The 14,429-nt window shown below is 39.5% G+C and overlaps 1 protein-coding gene across 30 annotated transcripts in view; it reads left to right on the forward strand.

The window, feature by feature from the left end:
- Positions 1–14,429, forward strand: part of KIF1B (kinesin family member 1B) — a 145,780-nt gene that overhangs the window by 43,354 nt on the left and 87,997 nt on the right. For 25 of the 30 annotated variants that reach the window (XM_023258093.2, XM_023258095.2, XM_023258096.2 and 22 more), the window contains exons 5-11: positions 1,617–1,682; positions 5,571–5,749; positions 6,314–6,425; positions 8,952–9,029; positions 9,706–9,771; positions 10,524–10,541; positions 14,311–14,386. In XM_023258093.2, coding sequence (XP_023113861.1) covers positions 1,617–1,682; positions 5,571–5,749; positions 6,314–6,425; positions 8,952–9,029; positions 9,706–9,771; positions 10,524–10,541; positions 14,311–14,386 — 595 coding nt within the window. The remainder of the gene's footprint in view (positions 1–1,616; positions 1,683–5,570; positions 5,750–6,313; positions 6,426–8,951; positions 9,030–9,705; positions 9,772–10,523; positions 10,542–14,310; positions 14,387–14,429) is intronic. The other 5 variants (XM_023258115.2, XM_023258094.2, XM_045035065.1 and 2 more) reach the window with 1 other exon arrangement.

Below are 14,429 nucleotides of genomic sequence, written 5' to 3' on the forward strand. Positions count from 1 at the left end.
TGTGTGGGGCGGGGAGGGGCAGGAAGACAGGGAGACAGAGGATCCAAAGCAGTCTCCCGGCTGACAGTGCAGAGCCCTATTTGGGGCCCGAACTCACACACCATGAGATTTTTTTTTTTTTTTTCCCGTGAGATTATGATCTGAGCCGTAGTCAGATGCTTAACCAACTGAGCCACACAGGTGCTCCCCACAGTAAATTTTAAGTTGTATTTTGACTTCTAGAGAATCACAAACATATAGTTCATTTTCCAAATGTATATTGATTGCCTTGACATTAAATGTATAGCAAATGGGCGCCTGGGTGGCTCAGTTGGTTGAGTCTCTGACTCTCGATTTCATCTTGGGTCATGATCTCAGGGTCCTGAGATTGAGCCCCGCATGGGGCTCCTTGCTAAGTGTGGAGCCTCTTTAAGATTCTCCTTCTCTCTCTCTCTCTCTCTCTCCCTCCCTCCCTCCCTTCCTCCCTCCCTGTCTACCCCACCCTTACTACCCCATATGTGTGCCCTCTCTCTCTCAAAAATAGTAATCATTTAAAAAAATGTATAGTGGGGCGCCTGGGTGGCGCAGTCGGTTAAGCGTCCGACTTCAGCCAGGTCACGATCTCGCGGTCCGTGAGTTCAAGCCCCGCGTCAGGCTCTGGGCTGATGGCTCGGAGCCTGGAGCCTGTTTCCGATTCTGTGTCTCCCTCTCTCTCTGCCCCTCCCCAGTTCATGCTCTGTTTCTCTCTGTCCCCCCCCCAAAAAAAATGTATAGCAAATGAAAATTCAATAAAATTTTATTAAGTACTCCTATTAAAGTATCACATATTTTGAGTAAATTCAAAGGATGGGGAGAGTGAAATTTTATGATTTTCCTGATCTAGAAAAATTAATGTTTTCTATTAGAAATGTCACCATGTAGTGGAGTATCTTCTCATAAAGGGTTTGGAATCTTAAGACAGAGGTAAAGGGGAAATGTTTATACAGTTAAAATTATTCTTTTTTTAAAAAGATTTTATTTTTAAGTACTCTGCATTGAGTGTGGGGCTCGAACTTAACAACCCTGAGATTAGGAGTCACATACTCCACCAACTGAGCCAGCCAGGCACCCCTATACAGTCAAAATTATTCTTAAATACCTTCATTGACTCCGTCTAAATAGCATACATTCTCTTCTTATACATATATTTGTATGAATTTATAACGTATATGGTAACTGACAATGTGTAATGTATACAGCATGATAAATAAAATGCGTGCAAAGTGTAGTTTAATAGCAGTGACTGCTATTAATAATGCTAATAGCAGAGTCACAGGTACTCGAGGATAGTGTGAAGAATTGAATTCACATGAACTAAATGTGCCAGGGACCTAACGCTGGAGAGCTCCTCCTCTTCCCTAAATGTGGCTTTCTTTCTAAGGAAACATTTTTGAGATGCTGTCATTGAGGGAGAACAGAGATGAGATTGGAGGAGACCATACTCCGAACTCTCCTTTTATTCCATTCAAAGCATTCACCTTTGATATTGTTGCTATTCATACTTTAAGAGAAAAGGGATCTTGCTAATTCGTTTAGCACTCATGAGTAACTTTGTACCTCTCTCATCTATGTTGTTCCCGCCTCTCCTGCTTCTGTAGTTGTGTGAAGAACTGTTCGAGAAAATCAACGACAACTGTAATGAAGAAATGTCTTACTCTGTAGAGGTGAGTACAACTGTGGGTTAAAGCAAGAGGCCGCCGGACTCCATTCCCTCCAGTGTTACTTTGCAAAGGCCCCATATTATGACTGAGCTAGATCACTTAACGATTCCCCCAGTTATGTACTCGTAGGCTATTTCTAAGTTTGGGTCATAACGAATAGTGTCACAATTAAATCCTTGTTCATACATCGTAAGCTTGTTCATAAGCTTTATTTTTAGCTATTTCCTTTATGTAGCTGCTTGTCAGACAATACGTTTGAACTGCCAAGTGGCTTTTTAGAAGGAAATGCTGTATCAATTTCCAGTCCTATCAGGAGGGTGTAAGCACCCATTGTGTCCTTGCCAACATTTAGTGTTTTCGTTTTTTACTCTGCCAATTTGAAAAAGGCACAATTTCTTGCTTAAAGTAGAATTCTTTTGATTATTAGTGTAGTTGAACATCCTGGTAAATTATGCACATGCCTGTTTACATTTTGGATTGCAGTGTTTATCTTGATATTCATTTGTGTGAATTCTTTCCCCCTTTAATATTATCAATAATGATTTCTGATAGGCATTGGTTTTTAAAATATTTATAATCAGATCTCTTCGCCCCTCCCTTCTTCATAATTGCTTATAAGCTTAGAAAGTTACTCTCCATCCAGTGAATACTCCAGCTCTTTGAAGAACAGGTCTATAGAATTGCATTCTATACATTAATTTATTTGATGAACATTTCCACTCATTTATATGTGCTTTATGAAGCTCTCATTACCCCCATTTTTGGTAGTCAGTTTCATAGAAACAAATGATTAAAGGCTTCCATTAACATGAGCCTGTTGTGAGACATGAAGCCGTTTTTAAGCAAACTACTTTTTTTTATCTGTGTGTTGTGATTTTCTATAGGACTTACACAATTCCTAGCTGACCCACTTAGCTGGCTTGGGTTTCTTCTTTACAGCGTGGCATTAATTTATAAGTTTTAAAGAATTCTGCTTTGTGAATATCCTATGCCAAAAGGGGAATGTGCTGCTCTGAAAAAATTTTTTGTAAAAATGAATTCTCTAAATAGCTTGTCTCATCCTATAACTGTTATTTTTTTGAATACTAAATGTATGACAAATGAAAATTCAGTAGATTTTTATTCTTACTAAAATAATCACATAGTTTACATTATTCAAAGGATAGAGGGGGTGACAGAATGTGACAGACTTTTTTGAGCTTATAGATAGATCATAAAAGAAGATGCCATTTCCTTTCGTATTGGAGTTCACAGGCTTACTTGGGGTGTGGTGTAGATCCCTGGTTGATGCTCTGGTTCCTTATGTTTGTGGGACCTCTGCCTCTTCTCCTTTCTCTCTTGTATTTGCTCTGCTCTGGCCACACTGGCTTTTTTTTTTTTTTTTTTTGCTGTTTCTGGAATACACAGGAACTTTCCTACCTCAGGGCTTTTTACTTTCTTTTCTCTTTTTTTTAGCCTGAAATTTTCTTCTCTTGGATATCTTTTTGTCTAAGCGTTGTAACTCCTTCGGGTCTTTTTTCAAATCTTACCCTCTCAACAAAGCTTACTTTGACCGCCTTGTTTAGCCCTGCGGCTTGCCCTCCACCCCTGCACTCCTGATCCCTCTTGCCCTGGTTGTTTCTTCCCCCCATAATACTCATCATATTCTAACCTACTTGTAATCCTGTCTCTCTATTTATCTGCCTTTTGTTTATTTTCATTTAGAGTCGTAAGCTCACCGGGACAGGAATTCTTGTGTGTTTCATTTACTGATATTTGCCAAGTGCCTTAGAAAGTGCCTGGAAGATAATGCAGTGAATTGAATTTGCCAAGTGGGGTCTGTAATGGTTAGTAGCTCAAAGAGAGAAGAAATAGTGATGACTTTAGGTGGACTTGCATATTAGAGAGTAGGTAACGGAGCATGACAGCTTTCACTTCGGTTACTTGGGTCCTCTTAGTCCCATACCTGTGGGGAAAGAGACAAGTTTTCTAAGAAGATATAATAGCTACCTGGGATTCTGGAGTGTATGGACAAGTTTAAGCACACGAGAATGATTACCATTTCACTTTCTAAGACGAGATGCTTTTAAGAAGGAGTATTTGTCGTCCTGTTGTTTTACTGTCAGAGTGGATCAGTTACTTCGAGGGTTCTCAATATTTAAAAAGTTGATTTTAGATTATCGTAAAAATATACAGTCAGCTCTGAGATGGAATGAAAGAGAAAAGCAATAGAAATGGAGATAAGCTTCTATTTCAGATTCTCTGAAAATGTGCCTATAGAATATTTAAAGTTGAAAAATGTTGAAGTTTGATGGTATGCTTGAGTAGCTTAGTGCTGCACAAGCTTCTCATTCCTCGGGAAGATTGTAATGAGGCTTACTGTGGTGAATTTACCCCAGTCCAGAGCCTACATTATTTGTTTTCAAGTCTGGTCTTATATAGAGATCAGGAGCAGAAGCATCCTTTAAAGCCAGACTCTTGAATGAAGCTCATTTAGCTTATGTTACAAAACCACCATTTTTGTTTGTTACTTTCCCGTGAGGAAAAACTCTTACTTAGACCGGAACACCCACATTAGCAAGACTGGCGTATTATCTTCTTGTGGACACGCTTCTGTTGGAACCCTTTACGTTCTTTAGTGACCGTGGAATTCGAGAGGGAGGAGTTGACTAGACGACTCCTACATTGAGTTGCCTCAGGTGGAGAAAGGCTAGTCTGCCATGTCCACCTCCAGGATGAGAACGGTCCTGCTGGTACGACAAGAGTTCCAGCAGTGTGTTAGCTGACGCTTCCTCTTCCCTCGTGAGTCTTGGGCAGGTCCTGCCTGCAGCCAGGCTCTATGCTGACCCGTCCTCGCTCCTTGTGGTAGGTGGATTGCTTGTCCGTAATCAGTCACCGTGTGGTCAGTCTTACAGTAGTAGAGTTGCTGGTCTCTTTTAGTCTTCCCTCCTCTGGAATATTGTTTCTTGGTTTTAACACTAATAGAGTTTTTATTTCCAAGCTTTTAGAATAACCTCACTGTAATCCTCAATTATTGACAACAAGATACATTTTAAAAAGTGTATTAGTAACTGGTAAGTTGTTACTAAAAATAGTATTTTTTTTCTGCTTTAGACAAGTAGCAGCTACTGACTGCTGAGATAATGTTTACCTCCTTTTCTTTCCTGAGACTGTGGGAAGGCTGGTTCTAAGTTAGTGATGTCTGTGCATGCCATTAGTAGAATCAAAGGGACTGGACCTACAGTATTTTTCTTTGTAAAGATTGCTGATCTCTCATCGTACGAGTTTTTTTTTAAGTAATCTCTACACCCAACATGGGACTTGAACTCATGACGCGAGATCAAGAGTCACGCACTCTACTAACTGAGTCAGCCAGGTGCCCCTAATTGTAGACCTTTTAATCAATGTTATACAGCATTAAAAAAACATTTTAGGGGAGCCTGGGTGGCTCAGTCGGTTGAGCATCTGACTTTGGCTCAGGTCATGATCTCATGGCCTGTGAGTTGGAGCTCCACGTCGGGCTCTGTGCTGACAGCTCAGAGCCTTGAGCCTGCTTCGGATTCTATGTCTCCCTCTCTCTCTGCCCCTCTGCTGCTCATGCTCTGTCTCTGTCTCTCTCAAAAATAGATAAACATTCAAAAAAAATTTTTTTTAAATAAAAGTAAAAACATTTTAAGTCAGGGGAGGGGCAGAGAAAGAGGGAGAGAGAGAATCCCAAGCAGGCTCCATGCTGCCAGCACGGAGCCTGACGTGGGGCTAGAAACCACGAACCGTGAGATCATGACCTGAGCCAAAACCAAGAGTCAGATGGTCAACTGACTGAGACACCCAGGCGCCCCTATAAAACGTTTTTTTAATGTATAGAATTTCTTTTTCCAAGTCCTCCAGTTCAAATTAATAGTTTGTTTCTAGGTGAGCTACATGGAAATTTACTGTGAAAGAGTACGAGACCTGCTGAATCCAAAAAACAAGGGTCATTTGCGTGTGCGTGAACATCCGCTTCTTGGCCCATATGTGGAGGATCTGTCCAAGCTGGCAGTCACTTCCTACACAGACATTGCTGACCTCATGGATGCTGGGAACAAAGCCAGGTATGGTAGAAATAGACTCATGACTGAGGGTTTGGTACGTTTTCGGGTCCTTTGCTCCCAGTTAAGGGCTTGAGATCACATAGCCATGAAAGTTGCTTTAATTGTGGATCCTCTGATCCTTTGGCCGTGCTGGAGAAAGAAGTGAGGGCTTCAGCGTATTGGGCATCTTTCTTCTCACCAAAACAGTGAGGTGCTGGAGTGCATCAGAACTTTGATTAAATTTTAGTACCTCGATTTTGATGAAGTCGTGGTAAAATGTTGGATATCATGTGCTTATGGTAGTGATCGAGTATGGAATAAAGAATAAAAACAAATGCCTTGGTGGTTCCTAAAGGGACAACTGAAGTATGAGAAATGATTCTGATGTGGTACCTTTGGAGTTGGGGGTGGGTTGATAGGCTCACAAATAAGGTGCATTGAGAACAGTTTGTGTAAGTGACAATCTCACGATCTGTGAAGAGGTTTAAAGCTGTTGCTGTTTGTGCTTATGATGTGGAGCCTGCTGTCCGTTTTAACTTTCATCTAAGAATTCTACTGTCATATGTCACCATTATGTTTATTTAGGACAGTGGCAGCTACCAACATGAATGAAACAAGTAGCCGTTCCCATGCTGTGTTTACCATTGTTTTCACCCAGAAGAAACATGATACTGAGACCAACCTTTCCACTGAGAAGGTAGGACAACTTCAGTGTCTAGGCTTGAGTTGTGTAGGACGGGAAACTTCAGGAGTCCTTGCTACCCTCTGCATCTTATGGAGGGCAGAAAGTTGCTGTTTTACTCAACGGAGAATATTTTATATCTTCTACTTGTCATTTCTGTTCCTACTCTGAACCAATTTTGAGCATGGGTTTTGAGTGAAATCACAAGATAGAAAGTAGGGTTAAGAAAAAACAATTCAAGACTTTGGGTCTCAAAAACTACTTTGTGCAAGAGAGTTCAGCAGTTCTGTGGGGAGAAAATCCTTCCCTTTTTTCTTGACTAGAACCTCTTTATTACTTTATTAGCTTGTTTGGTATGTGTATTTTTTTTTCTTCTTGAGCTCTGATAATGTGGTGTGGGATTAAATATTTAAGCAAACAGTTAAGCAGACAAGGTGTGTTTTTCCTTGGAAAATAAATAACTGCACAGCATTCCTGAGGTTTTTCAAATACCTTGCTTGTTAATGTCTCGTTTTCTACACCGTTCAATAGAGTAGACTCTGGAATTAAATGGCTTGCCTTAGATCCTGCCTCTACTACTTTGCAGCACTGTTACCTTGGGCAAGTTACTTAACCTCTTTGTACCTTAGTTTCCCGAACCTCATAGGTTTGTTAAGATGATTACATATTGGTACAGGTTAGTGCACGTAGAGCCTGGCTCAGAGCCCGGTGTATTCACTCAATAAATGTGGGTTTTATTGTTATTATTGTTAGTAGTAGATTTATGTTAAATTCTTCTCTGCCTACATACCTAAGTAGCATGTGGCTGGCTTTTTAAACCTGAAGTTAGATTTAAAAAGACATTTTTTTAATATATGTTTTCTAGTGTTTATTTTTGGGGGAGAGACAGAGTGCAAGCTGGGGAGGGGCAGAGAGAGAGAGAGAGGGAGACACAGAATCTGAAGCAGACTCCAGGCTCTGAGCTGTCAGCACAGAGCCCGACACGGGGCTCGAACTCACAGGACTGCAAGATCATGACCTGAGCTGACATCGGACACTTAACCGACTGAGCCACTCAGGCGCCCCGTAATGTTTATTTTTGAGAGAGAGAGCGAGCGAGCATGTGCATGCACTAGTGGGGAGAAGCAGAAAGAGAGGGAGACACAGAATCCGAAGCAGGCTCCAGGCTCTGAGCTGTCAGCACAGAGCCCAGTACGGCGCTCGAACCCACGAATCAAGGGATAATGACCTAAACTGAAGTCAGACACTTAATTGACTGAGCCAGCCAGGTGCCGCTGAAGTTAGATTTTATTATACTGGCAACAAAAAAAGATCCTTTGCCTTATTAACTGAGTACTTTATGCTAATTGGTATCACTAAAAACTAGAATCACATTTTACTTGGTGACTTGTCTGTTTTTAGCTGAAAATTATTTTAGAAAACATGGTCTTCACATAGGTGGTCAAATAACTTGACACGGCTTAGCTAGTTACAGTATTAATGCGATTTAGTACATCCAGTGTGAAAGTAGTTTTTCCATGATGTCACATCTACAAAAATAATGATGTTAACATAACCAAAGCTTCTTTGATCATCCATTTTGGATACTTTTGTCTAACTTTCCTGAATGTTTTGTTTGTTTGGTTTTTTTTTACAACTTTACTGAGGTATTGTTGAAGTACAATGAACCACACCTATTTAAAGAGTAAAATTGGATTGCTGTATATGCACCTGTAAAACCAGTGTCATAATCCAAGTAACCACTTCTTTTACCCTGGAAAGTTGCCTCATGCTGCTTTATAATCTTACTGTACCACTCCTTCCACCCTGATACTCGGGCAATTCTGATCTGCCTTTTGTCATGACAGATTAACTGACATTTTCCAGAATTTTATATAAGTGGAGTTTTAGAGTATATACTGTTCTCTGGCCTCGCTTCTTTCACTCAGCATAATTTTGAAATTCATTCGTGTTGTTGTTACATCAGTAGTTCACTCCTTTTCATTGCTGGCTAGTATTCTGTTATAAAGATCTATCACAGTTTGTGCATTAACTCATCTGTTGGTGGGCATCGAAATTGTTTCTAGTTTTTGATTGTTTGAATGAAGATGCTGTAACCATGTGCGTACAAGCCTTCGTGTAGATATTTGCTTTTGTTTCTCTTGGTAAATACCTAGGAGTGGAATGGTTGAGTCTTATGGTAGGTATATGTCTCTGCTAAACTGTCTTCCAAAGTGATTATATCATTTTACATCCCACCAGCAGTGTGTGAGAGTTCTAGTTGCCGGAGGCTTCGTATTTAATACGCCGTTTAATGGATTAATGGGTTTTATATATTTTTATGCCATGCCATTATAAAATATGTGTATCCTAAAATTACCTGTTTGGAACCAAGATAATTGCTACGAACTTTTGTGCATGCTCTGTGTCTTGGGCCATCTGTAAAAAAGCCCTAATATTTGTAGTCTTCATGCCTCATTTTTAATTTCCTGCCTCTTAATGTTTTCTGGTTCTACCTTGCTTATTTCTTCTGAATTGCCCCAATGTCTTGTTCTTTACCAGGTCAGTAAAATCAGCTTGGTGGATCTAGCAGGAAGTGAACGAGCTGATTCCACTGGTGCCAAAGGGACTCGATTAAAGGTATTTATTTTACCAAACAATTGTACCAGTCAATAAATGTTCTATAACATAGGTCAGCAAACTATGACCAGTAGGTCACATTTGGCCCACTGTCTGTTTTTGTAAATGAAATTTTATGGGGGCACAGCTGTGTCTCTTTGTTTATGTGTTGTCTACAACGGTAAGGTTGAAAAGTTGTGAAAGAGACCGCATGGCCCTCAAAACCTTTTTCTGATGTCTGATCTGTAATCCAATGAAAGATAAGTTACATAATGTAATAGTTAAGGAGGGCTTGATGGTCAAGGTGAGAGCTGGAGTGTGTTTTGAGGAACAAACTAGATGTAAGTGACACTAATAGGACAGGGACACAGAAGATCCAAGTGTGAGAACAAACATGGGCCTCTCCAGAGAGATGCTTCATTAGCAAGAGCAGAAATTGCATGTTGGTGAGTTGAGGGAAGAAGGCTGCATCTGTAAGCTTTTGGGGCAGGGTATCCCGCAGCTACGTAGGCCTGTGAGTTAGGCATGTGGTCCTGACATGGCATTAAGTGGAGAGGATTACAAGAGGTTTTTAGAACTTGTGGTCATAAATACACAATGCTAGCATTAAGACCTAATTGTGTCTTATGTATTATATATGATGTGGCAGTCGTAGAAATTCTGCATCATAATTCTTCATGTTTGGTATTGATTTCAGGAAGGAGCAAATATTAATAAGTCTCTTACAACTCTGGGCAAAGTCATTTCAGCCTTGGCAGAGGTGGTGAGTATTACATACCCGATTGTATGGGAAAATTTGTCTGTTCAGCAAAGGAACTTGATGATATTTTATGTGTTTATAAAGACTGACCTTTTTTGGCCCTTTTACGTAATCTTGCCTTTCTCCTTTTAGAACTTTTCAGATAAGATACTAGGCATAGTACATTTTAACTTTCTACTGAGAATAAAAGAGATTAACGAGAATGAAAGTAAATACATCTGTAAAGGCTAGGCTGAAACTGGTTCTTTACAAAGACCTAAGGTCTGACTACTTTTTTTGAGCCTTACTTCAGTCTCTCATCGAAACTAAGGTTTTTGTTTGTTTGTTTGTTTGTTTTGTGGGTTTGTTTGTGGTTTTTTTTTTTTTTTTTGCATACCCTTTTCCTATACAGTCTTTTCTAAGTAGGATGTAGTACCTCTTGGAGTATTTTGAGCATTTGCCTTGGTGAATGCTATTGATTTGGGGGCCAATAATACATTTTTAAAAGTTGTGTTACTCTTTCCTATTCTTTAACAGTAGGACACTAAATCTGAAACAGTTTGTATAAGGGGCTTCATGTTTTAGGTGAAAAGCTGAGGAAGTACCAGTTAGTCACTGTGTACTCTAGTTTAGTACGTCATTTGAATCCGTAAAAAGAATCCGCTGCTTTCTTGCTTGTTTCTGAAAAGTCATACTCAATTTATGACTTTAAAGTACTTTCTGTTTGAAGGCTTATCCTGTGTTTTCATTCTTTCTTTTAAATGCTTCGTCTGTAGGATAACTGCACCAGCAAGGTATGGTGGGATTTGCTAGAAATGAACTAGCTGTAGAATCAATTGTGATTTTAAATCCTCAGCAGGATGTATGGAGACATAAGACGGAATGGAACCTTGAAAAAAACCTTTTTGTTACTCACTTTCTGACTCTGGAATTCAGAGTTGCTGTTTAGAGTGACCATGAATCATAAGACTTCACACCACAATTCATTTGGGGAACATGCTGTGCTTTGGACAAGGAATGCAGAATAAAGGAACAAGAAAGGAATTGAGGAAGTGTCTACATTGTGTTGTCTTATGATGCTTTTCCTAGTGATCTGTAGGACTGTCATTTGAAGAAGTCACCTATAAACCTCTTGAAAGGGCAATAAAAATATTTTTTACAGGTACCATTCTGAAACATAGCTACCTTTGTGAAGCTATTAGGACATGTTCCTTAGATTTCTTTGTGTAATCTTATTTCCTATCATGAGAAGTCATGGATTATTTAAATTGTTAGAAAAATGTTTTTCTACTCTTTGGTTATATATAAAGTGAAGGCTGTAGAATCAAGTTAAACACTATAATTGTATCTAGAAAACATACTCTTTGCATCCTTTTTATCGAAATACAATAGACTTTTCCTTATATCCCTGTACAAATACTCTAAAATTTCTCAGTACTATTTTGTATAAATAATGGAGCACTTAACAGTTTGTTCTGAATCACATGAGTAACATTGGAGATAGCAGGCAGTATCTGCCATGAAATATTTCATTCTGTGTTTTAAGCATATGGGTTTGTTTATTTTCTACTTACACAAAAATTACTTCGTAACAAGTAATGCTTTTTTTTTTTCTGTTTCTTTCTGCTTGTTGGAAAAAGCTGCCTTAAATTTAAAAATCTGTTCTTTGATATGATGCATGTGTAGATACTCTTCAGATATCTAGTCTGGGTCCCAGAACCATGAAAGCTGTTAGAATTTAGTGGCTTTTCCAACTTGGCCTGTCCGTTTGCTCATTGTTAACATTCATATCAACCAAAGGAAAAGTTTACAAAGTATTTATCTGCATATTTCTCTCGCTGCTCTGTGCCACAATTAATTTGCAAATGAATTTTTTAGAATGATTTTGTCAAAACCCAGTTTAGTACTTGGCATGTATGCCATTACTAACAGATCAGAAGTAAGTTTTAGTTTGTCTGTAACAAGCATCATTTAGGGTGAATTAAAATGTACTGTTACTTCCACTGGGGAGAGAAACGGGATTATTATCACCCATACTTGATAGTTTTTCTTTTTAGAAAGGTTACTGATATAAATAAACATAAACCCTTTTAGGTAATTACTGAGGAACTTCTTTGTGAGAACAGATGAGATGAATTTGTAAGACAGCAAATAGAAAAGAAGTGGCTAGAATTCTGAGGTATTTTCAAACGGAAGAGATGGAAGTTCTCCTTATGCTTCTTTATTTAGCTACTCCTTCTTAATTTAGTCTAATTGACCGAAATGAAAATAGAACATTTTTGGCAAAGAGATACTGCTTATTTTTATAGTACTGTTTGGAGTCCTTATAAGTGACATACTTTAAATCTTGCAGCATTTTCAGTACGAACCAACGTCAGGCAAAGCGGAGTGGTCAGGTGTGGTGTGGGGCTAGCGAAAATAGACTGAGGTCGCAGGCCTCCAGAATTTTGTAGTGGGATGACAGTCCCACTAAACTATGAATGCCTGACGGGTTAATTCTCCCTAGAGGTCTGTGCTATAAGAGATGGAATTAAAGTGCTACTTGCCAATTCCCTTTCCTCCTCAACAGACTAGAGGTCAGCTACTTAGTACTCCTTTTCTGAATGCCCGTGCTTTTGCAAGAACTAGAGCATCCTTGGGGCACCTGGGTGGCTCAGTCGGTGAAGTGTCTGACTTCGGCTCCCGTCATGATCTCGCGGCTTGTGAGTTCTAGCCCTGCGACGGGCTCTGTGCTGACAGCTTGGAGCCTGGAACCTGCTTCGGATTCTGTGCCTCCCTCTCTGCCCCTCCCCCATTCCCACTCTGTGTGTTTGTCTGTCTCTCTCTCTCTCTCTCTCTCTCTCTCTCAAAAATGAATAGATAAACTTTAAAAACTAGATCATCCTTAGTTTAACCTCAGATTGTACCAGGAATAGGGGGAGGTGTTTTTCAGTGAACACTGGCTTCCCCTTAGTGGCTTCTTAAATTGTCCTTACATAGTCATCAGCTAGGTGGATGCTGCAGTAACTATTGTCTGTCTGCCAAGCGTTCACGTTAATTTTTACTTTCAAGGATATAATTTTCTCATTTTAGCACTGGCTTTGTGTTGGTGGCTTTTGCTCTATCCTGTGATAGTGAGAAAGGTCACAGCAGTATAAGTAAATGCTTGATACGTATATACAGAACATTCATCTTGCAGTCTTTGTAAGTCTTCAGAGTCAAGATCACATCACTGTCTTAGACCTTTTCACTTTGAGTCCTAACTCTGTCAGTTGGATTTTTGGGGGGCATAATTTCCTTCCAAAGAAACCAAATGTCCATTACTTTATAAAAGTTATTAGAGATGGAACAGTCCACTTGTTGAATTGGTGTTTGGCCAAATAAATTCATTAACTAAATGACTTGCTCCTACACATCCAACCTGGAATGCCTAGGATTCATATTTGCCCTTCTGCAAAAGTAAAAAATAATTGCTTGAGGATTAGATATCAGGTGATGTTAAGGAGTTACTATTAATTTTGTTAATGTGTGATAATGGTTTTTATAGTTACCTTTTTGATTTTGATTAAAAAAAATTTTTTTTAATGTTTTATTTATTTTTGAGACAGAGAGAGACAGAGCATGAGCAAGGGAGGGACAGAGAGAGAGGGAGACACTCAGTCTGAAGCAGGCTTCAGGCTCTGAGCTGTCAGCACAGAGCCTGACGCGGGGCTCGAACTCACAAACCGTGAGATCATGACCTGAGCCAAAGTCGGACGCTTAACCGACTGAGCCACCCAGGCACCTCACCTTTTTTATTTTTAAAACATTTTTTTAATCTTTTTTTATTTTTGAGAGAGAGACAGTGTGTGAGTAGGGGAGGAGCAGAGAGAGAGGGAGATACAGAACCCGAAGCAGGCTCCAGGCTCTGAGCTGTCAGCACAGAGACTGACGTGGGGCTTGAACTCACAAAGCGTGAGATCATGACTTGAGCCAGTTGGATGCTCAACCGACTGAGCCACCCAGGCGCCCCTCTAGTTACCTTTTCTTAAAAAAAGTACTTCTCTGTTGGAGATACATACCTGAAATATTTATAGGTGAAATGTTGGATTTGCTTTAAAACACTAGCAGCTATGAAAGATATGATATGGACAGTATATTAGATAATGGTATTGTATGGATGTTAAATTTCCTAAATTTGGTCATTGGACTGTGACTGTGTAAGAGAATGGCCTTATCTGCTTAAGTATTTAGGGATGAAAGGGCATGGTGTCTGCAGTTCATTCCAAAATGGTTCAGGAAGAAAAAGCGTTAAGTGTTTGAGGGATTGGCGAAATACTGATAAGGTGGATGATCGATACATGGTAGCTCATTATACTACTCTCTAAACTTGTGTGTGTTGTAAATTTTTCAAAATAAAATATTAAAGAAAAAATTACTTCATTGCATGAACTTTGGGTGTGGTGAAAAATTGAAGCCACGAGTGTTAAATTTCAGCAGTGATGGGGTTCTATGGTACTTTGCTTGGGAATTTTAGACTGGTTTGCCTTCCATGTGAATTTTTCCTCCCTAGCAATGCTAAGACCATTTCTTTCTGTTTAATAGAGTAAGAAGAAAAAGAAAACTGATTTTATTCCCTACAGGGATTCTGTACTTACTTGGCTCCTTCGGGAAAATCTAGGTACGTTGAACACTAGTGTGTGGTTATCTTTTTAAAGCTATTT

The sequence above is a fragment of the Felis catus genome, chromosome C1, assembly GCF_018350175.1.
Source record: "Felis catus isolate Fca126 chromosome C1, F.catus_Fca126_mat1.0, whole genome shotgun sequence".
NCBI classification, from domain to species: Eukaryota; Metazoa; Chordata; class Mammalia; order Carnivora; family Felidae; genus Felis; species Felis catus.